The sequence below is a fragment of the Temnothorax longispinosus genome, chromosome 7 (assembly GCF_030848805.1).
Source record: "Temnothorax longispinosus isolate EJ_2023e chromosome 7, Tlon_JGU_v1, whole genome shotgun sequence".
In the NCBI taxonomy this organism is placed as follows: Eukaryota; Metazoa; Arthropoda; class Insecta; order Hymenoptera; family Formicidae; genus Temnothorax; species Temnothorax longispinosus.
This window is the reverse complement of record NC_092364.1, coordinates 10155432-10166558: the sequence shown is the minus strand read 5'-3', so window position 1 is coordinate 10166558 and position 11127 is coordinate 10155432. Positions and strand designations below refer to the sequence as shown.

At 47.6% G+C, this 11127-nt stretch overlaps 2 protein-coding genes across 2 annotated transcripts; both read left to right on the top strand.

Annotated features, from left to right (window-relative positions):
* Window positions 1-5619: 5619 nt before the first annotated feature.
* On the top strand, window positions 5620-6485 carry LOC139816927 (uncharacterized). The gene is made up of 2 exons (XM_071784756.1): window positions 5620-5844; window positions 5925-6485. Exons 1-2 carry the CDS (start codon window positions 5620-5622, stop codon window positions 6483-6485), a joined length of 786 nt encoding a protein of 261 aa, XP_071640857.1.
* A 3584-nt stretch (window positions 6486-10069) lies between these two features.
* Window positions 10070-10867, top strand: LOC139816926 (uncharacterized). The gene has a single exon (XM_071784755.1). It carries the CDS (start codon window positions 10070-10072, stop codon window positions 10865-10867), a length of 798 nt encoding a protein of 265 aa, XP_071640856.1.
* The last annotated feature ends 260 nt before the right edge of the window (window positions 10868-11127 follow it).

Here is an 11127-nt window from a genome sequence, read left to right as displayed (position 1 = left end):
GCCGATGGTTCGATGCTTGCGCGCGTTGTAATCCGATACGAGTCGCGGCTAGGCGTCGACCCACTTGTAATTTCCATTGAGCGTAAACATCTTCCACATGTCGTTTTTGATCGTGCGATTGAATCGTTCGACGACCGATGCCTTCAATACCGAATATGTGGAATAATGATTGATGCCATGTTTCTTCACGAGACGTTGCACGTCGGCGTTGTAAAATTCCTTCCCCATATCGGTTTGTAGGTTACTAGGGCACCTCCCGCTGTGTCGAATGATCTCTGCGACATCGTTAGCTGTTTCGCTTCCGCCTTTACCCTTGAGTGGCGCGGCCCACGCGTGCTTGCTCAACACATCGATGACGGTAAGTATGTAGTGGTAGCCCCCGTTGAAACGTGAGTACGGACGCATCTTGACGATGTCAGCCTGCCACAGGTCATCGTACCCTCGCACTATGACGTGTCTTCGGGAAAAATTTCTTCTCGCCGGAGCGTGCAGTTCCTCGACGAGTCGTTGCTTCTCGATATTTTTACGTCCGTCGGATTTTAGCGATGTCTTTTTTTTTTTTGTTGTCGTTTATAACTGCTCGTTAGCCGTTTGTTAGCCGTTTATTTCCATTCGTCGTCGTCGTCGTCGTCGACGTTCTCTAGCCGTTTGTAGCCTTTCCTGTCTCCGCGTAGTTCGCAGCTGTTTCTAAATCGCTCGTAATTGTTTTTAAGCTGTTTTTGAACCGTTCGACAACCGTCCGACAACCGTTCTCGAACCGTTGAACAACCGTCCGACAACCGTTCTCGAATCGTTCGTTGCTGTTCCTCGCCGTCGTTAATCAACCGTTGCTTCTCTTCACTCGTCGCCTTTCGATAATCGTTTCTGCTGTACCGTTTGTCCATTGTTGTTGTTGTTGTTGTTGTTGGTTGTCGCGTCTGATTCAACGATATTTGCACGTCGAAGCTTGTTTATCGCAGTCCGTAACGCTTGCAGATCCTTCTCGAACGCAGTCAGCTTCTCGTCTGATTCTTTTCGTTGATTGCTCAACATTTTAAAGAATTGATCAACGTACAGTTTGTTAACTGCGTCACCGTCAGTCTCAGGTTGCGCTACGCGACAAATCTTGCGCGACTTTGTGTCAAAGTCCGTGGCAGCGCGGCACAGAGCGTTATTGCGCACGAAATTTCTCATCAATCCGCTTCACCGATGGTACGAAATGGCATTCGTCGCGTCTCCGCTGTGTTCGAACAATCCAAATTTGTTGATCGGCATTTCGACGCTGATTGAACGGATCGTCGTCGCATGGTTTAATTTATAATAAGCCCGGCTTCGCGAAGTTCCTCGATGATCGACATGATCTCGTTGTCGTGGGCATTGTTGCCGGCGTGGCGCGATGCGTCGAGCAATCGCAGACGATCCACCAGCTCGTTGGGGTCGTCCCAATGCACGTAGTCAATCTTATTGTCGGTTAGCGTCATCGCGCGAGGTGCGAATAATCCTTTTCCGGATTTTTTCTTCTTGGATTCGGTCGACATCAACGGTGCGATTACCTGTGTATACTTGTATCCCACGTTGCCCTTTAGTCGCTTGTTAGGATCGTGTTTGAATTTATGAGCACTCGTTGCCAACAGTATGCTCCTGTACTTTTGCATATCGTCCTCCGTGTAGATATCGTTATCGGGTATTCTCTTGAAGATCAACTCGTAAATACCGGGTGTGCCGGCGTATCGTACGCCGTCGATATAAATGTTATCCGCTTAGTCCACGTCAAAACGTTTATTACCGAGCATCAATTCATTATTGCCGAGATAAACGCCGTACGCTATGTCCATCGTTGGATAGGCGCCCAAAACAGACGCGATGTAAATTCGGCTCAGTGGACCCAAGTGATCTTCCAACGATTCTATAAACCATTGTCGACCCTCCGACGTTTTCAACCGTTTATGAACGGTTTTCCTGATCGAGTCGTCCGTGGTTTCGAAAACATTCGCGGTTTCAAGAAATTCGGGACTTGTACGTTGCACGGTTTGCGTCGGTGTAGAGGTTATCGGTAGTACTGTCGATTAATTAGATTTACGCGGTGTCAATGAAAGATCCGACCAGGAGTCTAATCGTTTCTTCTTTCTCTTCGGTGTAGCATCCTCCTCCTCCACCCCGCGCTGTTGAACGGATAGCGGTTCGATTTTCACGTCAGCGTCGCTCTCCGTCGGCTCCTCTGTTTTCACCGCGATCAAGCTCGAGTTGTCAACGATCTTTTTCAACGGCCCGATGAGAGGTTTAAAGTGCGTGTCCAACTCAATGTCCTTCTCGATCTTACCGGTCTTCAAAGCGCGAAGTTTTTTGCGAATCGAATCACTCGTCTTCGCAATCTCTTTTACGACCTTCTCGCGTTCGCGAATATTCTCGCTCCCGTCGATCGCGGCCATCGCGGAAAAAAGCAGAGTGTCGATCTCTCTCTGTAACGCTAACGTTTCACTTCCGACGAGGTATCGGCAACGACTGATCGCTTCTGCGGTATCGCGAACACGTTAAATCCTTTTCTGTATCGACCGTTCGAAAGCGCGCTGTCCTTGTCTATCACTACGAATCCGTACTTTTGTTGCCAACAATCGTGGCACAACGAGCAAAATTCGTCGTACGGCATGTCGGTATTTACGTGATCGTTGTAGACGTGTTTCAAATTGGTACCATCCTGTTTGAACAGGATCAGCAGATTCGCGTTGTCGCGTACCAGATGTTTAGGTATTCTCGCGTACGTCTGACAGAGATAGAAAGAATCAACGCTCGAGTGCCTGCCCATTGAGAAATACTCTCTCACCGCGTCTTGCTTATCGCACGCCACGTCATCGAAGACGAAGATCGAGTTTGGACGCGCGTCGCTCGGTGGAATGACGTCACTGTTATTGGAGAACGTAAAGTAGCCGATTTCGTCGATCGATGTCAACAAATTCTCCAAATATCGATATTTCGGCTATTGCAACGATTTCGAGAATACGTACACGCTTTTCGAAACGTACGCCGTGCGGACTTTACAGCAAGCTTATCAAAACGTTGGTTTTACCGCAATTCGAGGGGCCGCAAATGATCGCGCGTATAGTAGTCGGTAACATCGTACCGTGCTTGCGTTTCTCCACGTTGCCCCCCTTCGACCGTAATCTGTCGTCGCAATTGGTCACACGAATCGCTAACGGTTGTCGCACGAATCTCATTTCTTTCCACACTGCCGACCCTCTGGCTGACTCGAACGCCTATTTATAGGCGAGCGGAACCGCGAATCGCTCAGTAGCAAAGATGTTCGTCTTACTGTCGAGACCTTCCGATATTCGCGGTTTGAGCGCCGAACAGCTGCAATTTGTGCCGAAAACCGTTCTGTTGCAAACGTGCGGCGATCACGTCCACTACGTGTGGGACAAGCTTCCGGAACATATAAAGGCGGATTTGGAGGTTCAAGCATATCGTCGCTGTTACGAACATTACAATCAACCGTGGCAGCGAACGCACATCGACGGTCCCGCGCCAATGATAAAGGATTGCGGCGAATGTCAACAAATAAAAATGGTGGAGGCCTGTTAAATCGCGCGATAAACGCACTTCCGTTCGAATTACACATTCCCAGCTATCAATTTTGCGGTCCGGGAACTCGTTTACAAGAACGATTGGCGAGAGGCGATCAAGGTATTAATCCATTGGACGCGGCGTGTCGCGAGCACGACATAGCCTATTCGCGTAACCGCGATCTCACCGAGAGACACGCGGCGGACGAGATACTCGCTGCGGAAGCGCGAAAACGCATTACCGCGAGAGATTCGACTCTCGGAGAGAGAGCTGCCGCTACAGCCGTCTGGGCGACCATGAATGCTAAGACGAAGCTCGGAATGGGCTTGAAAACGAAAAAATCGAAAGCGGTGAAGAAAAAAAGCTAACGAATAAACGGATACTTCCGACAGCGAAACGAGACGGTGTATTGCCGATTCTACCGTAGTTGGGAGTTCTCGGTTCTCTGGCCGGCGGAGCGGCGGGAGTCGTAAAGGCCGTGAACGATAACAAAGCCGCGCGGCGTCAGCTGGAAGAGATGCAACGTCACAATCGCGCCGTGGAAAGTCGCGGACTTTATCTCGCTCCGTACAAATATGGACGAGGGCTGTATCTCGGCCCGCACAAACGCGGGCGAGGAGTAGCGTTGAAAATAAAAAAAAAAACGTCAAAAAGACGTTAAATGTGCCCGCGGGTATTACGACTAACGTACAATTAAATCGACTGGCAAGGCGTATGCGCGTACCGTTCTTCAGAGCTGTCTTCATGCGTGGTTTATTACCGATCGGCGGTGTACGTCGAAACGAGAGCGGTATCGTGAACTTGGACGATGCAGCGGGTCCCGGTACTCATTGGGTAGCGTACGCGAAAAGGGAAGATCGAGTCGTATATTTCGACAGTTTCGGCAATCTTCGACCGCCGAAAGAATTGGTGCGATATTTCGGGCCGAGCGTGACGAAGATCGAGTACAATTGCACGTCTTATCAGCAATACGATCAGAACATCTGTGGACAATTGTGCCTGCGATTTCTCTGGACAATCGACGCTAATTTAAAGCCTGACGGTGCGCCGTGGGACTCAGTATTTGTTAACGGTTTTCGCCGACATGTCTATAACGTTCACGCTGACGGGGAAGAGCAGCATCCTCGCGGAGCACTATTTTCCCGCCGTGGATCTAAGCGACGGTGACTACTCGGTCTAACGTGTTTTGAGACTTATCACACGATTCCGAACGTGAATTCTTCGAACAATAAATTTTATTTCGACGAGGATGACACGGAAATTACGATTCCCGAGGGATCGTACGAGATACGAGCCATACATGAGTTTTTGAAACGCGAAATTTCACGAAAACGCCCGCGACGCGTAAATCGTTCCGTCGATGATCGTACGTCGGTCGCGAATATCGCGCGAGAGGCGACCGCTCGCGCGAACGGCTACGAAGACGAGGCCGCGGAATACCCGATAGTGCTCCACGCAAATTACAATACGATGAAGAGCGAGATCAAGTGCGCTTTCAGAGTGAACTTTAACAGACCGAACAACGTTGGATCGCTGCTGGGATTCTCGTCGAAGCGTATATTGCAGCCGAGACAGTGGCACGAATCGGACGCGTCGATTAATATTATCAACGTAAACATTATCCGCGTGGAGTGCAACGTGACCGCGGGTGCGTACAGCAACGGCAAACGTATTCACACGATACACGAATTTTCACCGAGCGTACCACCGGGATATAAGATATCGGAAACGCCGGCGCAGATCATTTACCTGCCGATCATCGCGCGAAGCGTTACGGATCTAACGATACGCGTCACGGATCAAGACGGACGATTGCTCGATTTTCGAGGAGAAGAGATCACCGTCAGATTGCACGTACGACGGCTACAGCGATAATGCGCGACGTGTGACATGCTCGTGTTGAACGACTCGGAGCACGCGACAGATAAGAATATCTTTACGACTGCGACGATCGACGATATCATCAAATCGACATTCGGTAGCGTTAAAACAGAGACGAAAACAGAGACGAGAAAGAAGCTCAACGCATCGAACGTTAAATTTTTACAATCTTTGGGATTCGCGGTACGAAACATCTGAACGATGACTGAAACTCTTAACATCGGAGGCAAGCCGGTCTTTGACGATCGCATCGTCAAGATCGAGACTCACACGTACAACCCGTACGCCAACACAACGTTCAAGTATAGCGACGAGATACGAATACCTATACAACAGCAGGATCTGTATACGTTGCCGTGCGAAAGTTTTCTCTACGTCGAAGGAACATTGACGGTGACCAGAGCAGCCGGCCAAGCCGATAACGTGGTATTGGGGAATAATTGCGTCGCGTTCATGTTCGATGAAATTCGATACGAGCTCGACGGTGTGGAGATTGATTACTGCAGAAACGTAGGAATAACCAGCACGCTCAAGAACTACTATACGTTACGGTATCGTCCGACAGAAGCGTGATCCTGCGAAACGCGGGCTGGGAACCACATAATAACGCGAACGGATACTTCAATTTCTGCGTACCGCTCAACCTGTTACTGGGATTTTGTGAGGATTACAAACGCGTGGTGATCAACGCTCGTCACGAATTAATCTTGATACGATCGCGCACCAACAACAATTGTCTGTTGGGAAGTCTCGCGTTAGAGCCTACTGTCAAACTACTCAAGATACAGTGGCGAATGCCTCACGTGGTATTGAGCGAGGTCAACAAGCTGTCGATGCTGCGCGCCTTGGAAAACGGACGATATCTAAGTATGGGTTTCCGTTCGTGGGATCTGTACGAGTATCCCCTGTTGCAGAACACGACCAAGCACTCGTGGGCCATTAAGACCGCGTCTCAGCTCAAGAAACCGCGATACGTCATCTTTGCTCTGCAAACGGGTCGGAAGAACGTCATGTCCGCGGACACGAGCCGATTCGACGACTGCAAATTGATCAACGTGAAACTCTAAACTCGGAAGTCTATCCGTACGACGATTTGAATTTGGACTTTAGTAAACACAGATGGGCGATTCTGTACGATATGTACGCGCGTTTCTGCAAGGGCTATTACGGATACGAATATCTCGAGCCGAGTCTCACCGTTTCAACTTTTCTACGTAACGGCCCGTTCGTGATCATCGATTGCTCTCGACAAAACAAATTCGTCAAAAACGCCACCGTGGATGTCAGACTAGAATTCGATTGCATGGAGAACGTACCGCCGAATACCTCCGCGTACTGTCTCATCATACACGATCGCGTGATCGAGTACAATCCGTTGACCAACGTAGTGCGCAAAATAGTCTGAGTGTTCGCGGCAACGTCAACGAAAATTTTTTCTCTCTTTAACTCCCGATACAAATTTATGAGAGGGGGAAAAAGAGGGGAGCAGGATATAAAAATCAGAGTGTCGCGAAACGCGCGTCATTCCTCTCGATTCACGCATCGAAGAAAGAGAGATATTTCTTCATGTCTGCACCAACGTTCGTCGACCTGCAAGGTTTCGTCGTCGGGATGAAATTTATCGTGAAGGAGGTGGCGGTGCTGAGAAACGGGGCCGTTCTGGCGCATTACATCTTTACATGTTCCATGCCGTGGAATCTCCTCACAAAATCCGACAAATCGTGCGCTTCCTGGTTGATTCGCAATCACCATGGATTACGATGGGAAGACGGAAACGTGTCGTACAGCAAGGTGAAGCATTTAATTACATCAGCCGTGCTCGGTGAGAAAAAGGACAACGACGACGACGACGACGAGATGCCGACTCTCGTGTACGTCAAGGGATGCCAGAAACGAGAATGGCTGGTAGATCTGCTTGAGAGTAAAGCGAGAAAAAACCTAAACATCGAGCCTCTGGATGCGAATTACGAAGATATCGAATCTTTAAATAATCTAGATGTTACCAATACTGTGCGATGTGGAAAACACATTAAGAATTGCAAAATGTATTAAAAATATTTAACTGGTGGTCGCGACGCCAGAGAGAATTGTCATCTTTTTAAAAAATAAATTTTATACGTATGTGTAAATTTTTCAATGTTTTATTTCTTTTCCCTTTAGTCGATAGTGTACAAAATTAAAGAATAAGTAGGTATACGTGACGAATTCTAACTCGAGAGCTTCGAGGAGAGGGGAGGGGTATCAATTTTAGACGAACATGTCTGAACATGTTTCGCGGTTGATGTCATGCGGAGGGGAGAGGGGGGAGGGGGGGGAATACGTCTTAATAAAAAAAACATCCTACCTTAGTCCCCTCTCCTAAAATTCAGAGCGCTGATTGCGCGTTACAGAAAGATTAATTTCCCCCTCCTTCATCATAGTTTTGGAAGGGTTATAGTGGGTGCTGTCGCGTATACTCGATTAATTTTATACGACTAGTCTCGTATCGGCTGCTTGTGCGAACGGTCCGCTTCTCATAACCGAGAGAAAAAATGTATTCCGTTGGAGGAAGCAACGGCGGCAACAGTGGCAGTAGACGTATGAATTATTACGTGCCGATTCCCGATGTTGAAACTCCAACGTGTGAAAACAAGTAAGTTTTGTATAATTTATAGAGCTTTATATTTTTTATATCTTTTTTTTTGCGAATTGTATTATTTTGAAAGTAATCTCATAATTTTTTTCTACAGCATTTCGTTGGAGCGTCGCGCAGTTCGTATACTAGGCAGACGATACGCATTGACACCAACAGCTTATAAATATTTGGATATTGGGATTAACGTGGGACCTATGTCCTCTGTGGATATACATATTGGCGATAACCGAGGCAATCGGATACTTCTGCCTCATGCAACGTGGGTAACGTTCATCAAAAGACGTGCAGATATTCAGCGACTCGTGCAGTCACCAGGGCCATCATCGCTTGCGCTTCGAGATCTGGAACTCGTTAAAATACGTGACGCAGATATTGTAAAATTGACATCGTGCGACACCAGCTTGTACATGAAACCGTCAACCGTATTCTTCTTGTTCGAATTAGAACATTGCATCGAGAATGTGTATTTTCAACTATGCCAAAATGGCATAAGTGAAAAATTTAAACAATTTGTACCATTTTACGTCAAAATTGTATAACCGATAAATGTGATGCAGTTAGAATCTTGCGTGAATTTTATGATAAGAATTCAATTATTGATTGTGAACTGCTGGCGTATGCTGCAGATAATATTGTACATGATGCATCACATGAGAAATAAATGTATATTAAAATGCATATCACTGTATTTAAAATTATCTTTCCTTTTCCCAATTATTTATTATAAAGAAAAGAAACGCGAGCGAAGGGGCGCGAGCGAGAGAGGACGCGAACGAAGAGACGCGAGCGACAGAGAACGCGTACAGAAAAATAAAGAGGAGAGACCGCGACGATTAAGTCGCATAAAATTTTTGGTCGAGTACCTACGTCGCGCGACCATCAATGCTCGGCCATCCGCAGTGCGAGATGATATTCGTTTACAAATTCTGTCATCGACGTTCGTCGATACCCATAGAAATTGAGTCGCGTTGCTGCGCTTATGCCGTCTAGTGTTTATAAAATCTAGCTGCATGTCATCAGCGCTCGCCTTTGTAACGCGCGACGCCATAGCCGAATGGCACCGCAAAACACCGATAAGCGGCACTTCCTACGAAGAAAAGTGAAAAGGACCGCGGTGTCACGCTAGTTGCAGGTCGTAAATTATAGCCGCCTGCCATAGGCGCTCGCTTGCATTTGAAGAGTGTGAAATGACATCTGTTTATAAATACTATCGGCCGAACATCGACGCGAGGCGGCATTTGTTTATCGAACATGTCCCGACGCGCTCGCCTGATCTCCCCCCCATCCCCCCCTTCCCTAGGACCTCCTCGATCTCGAAGCCCTCCCCCCCAACCCTATGCTAGGAACGCAAACCACCCACCACCTCCCCCCCCGCACTTCCTCGGAGGACGGCGGCACTAGAATCCCCCCCCACCCGGCAGACCCCTCGGCCGCGAGTCCTTCCCCCCGCCCTCACCCCCTCTGAGATCCCTGATATAGAATTCTCTCACTCTTTCTACTTGATTGATTTTCGAGGAGAAGAGATCACCATCAGATTGCACGTACGACGGCGACAGCGATAATGCGCGCGAGTGTACGGACGACATATGAGATGCTCGTACTGAACTCGGAGCACGCGAGAGATAAGAATATCTTTACGGCAGCGGTGGACGATATCATCCGATCAACATTCGGTGGAGCTAAAGAAGAAACGAGAAAGAAGCTCACCGCATCGAACGTTGAATTTCTACGATCTTTGGAATTCGCGGTGCGAAATATCTAAGGAAGCATGGCCGATATCCTTAACATTGGAGGTGAACCGATCTTTGACGACAGTGTCGTCAAGATTGAAACACACACGTACAATCCGTACGCCAATACGACGTTTGGACATAACGACGAGATAAGAATACCCGTACAACAACAAGATTTATACACGTTGCCGTGCGAAGCTTTCTCTACGTCGAAGGAAGATTGGTGGTAAAGAAAAGGAATAACGAGTCTGTGACAACGCTTGTAACTAATTGCGTGGCGTTCATGTTCGATGAAATTCGATACGAGCTCAACGGCGTAGAGATTGATCGCAGCAGAAACGTTGGAATAACCAGTACTATCCAGAACTATGTATCGATAACGTACGACACGGCGGAGATGTTGCGGAATGCTGGATGGGACATTTCATCTAGCCGCTCGGAGAGATATTTCAATTTTTGCGTTCCGCTCTACACATTGTTAGACTTTTGCGAGGATTACAAACGCGTGATTGTTAACGCTTGTCACGAATTAATTTTGATACGAGCGCGTAACGACAACAATTGCATTGTAGGAAATCCGGCGACTGAGCCGGAAATCGAATTGTTCAAAGTACAGTGGCGAATGCCTCATATTACGTTAAACGAGGTCAATAAACTGTCCATGTTACGGGCCTTGGAAAACGAACAATATCTTAGTGTCAGTTTTCGTTCGTGGGATCTGTACGTGTACCCCCTGTTGCAGAGCACGAGCAAGCATTTGTGGGCCATCAAGACCGCGACTCAGTTAGAGAAACCGCGATACGTTATCTTTGCGCTGCAGACCGGTCGCAAAAATATCATGGCTCAAAATATTGGCTGTTTCAATCATTGTAAATTGATCAATATCAAGCTTTATCTAAACTCTGAATCTTATCCATACGATGACTTAAATTTAGATTTTGACAAAAATCGATACGCCCTTCTTTATGATACGTATGCGCGTTTTCGTAAAGCTTATTACGGACACGATCGCTACGATACGTTTCTCAATTTGAGTACATTCCTGACGCTTGGACCTTTCGTCATCATCGATTGCTCCTGACAAAACGAGTCCGTCAAGAGCGCCACCGTGGAATAGAATTTGACTGTAAAGAGAACGTGCCTGCAAATACTACCGCCTATTGTCTCATCTTGCATGACCGCGTAATCGAATACAGTCCATTGTCAAACGTAGTGCGCAAACTCACGTAAATTGTAATGTGTAATTGTTGTAATGTCGGTAAAAATTTCGATATAAGAGAGACAGATGTATCGCGATGTGATACAGTACGGATCGTTCCTTCGTTGCATTATGATCGCGCC

Excerpts from the sequence above, each read along its gene's own strand:
- LOC139816926 (XM_071784755.1), top strand. The coding sequence starts at position 10,070 with ATGTTCGATGAAATTCGATACGAGCTCAACGGCGTAGAGATTGATCGC.
- LOC139816927 (XM_071784756.1), top strand. The coding sequence starts at position 5,620 with ATGACTGAAACTCTTAACATCGGAGGCAAGCCGGTCTTTGACGATCGC. Across the intron at positions 5,845-5,924 it reads CCGGCCAAGCCGATAACGTG|AAACGTAGGAATAACCAGCA; the intron begins GTATTGGGGAAT and ends TGATTACTGCAG.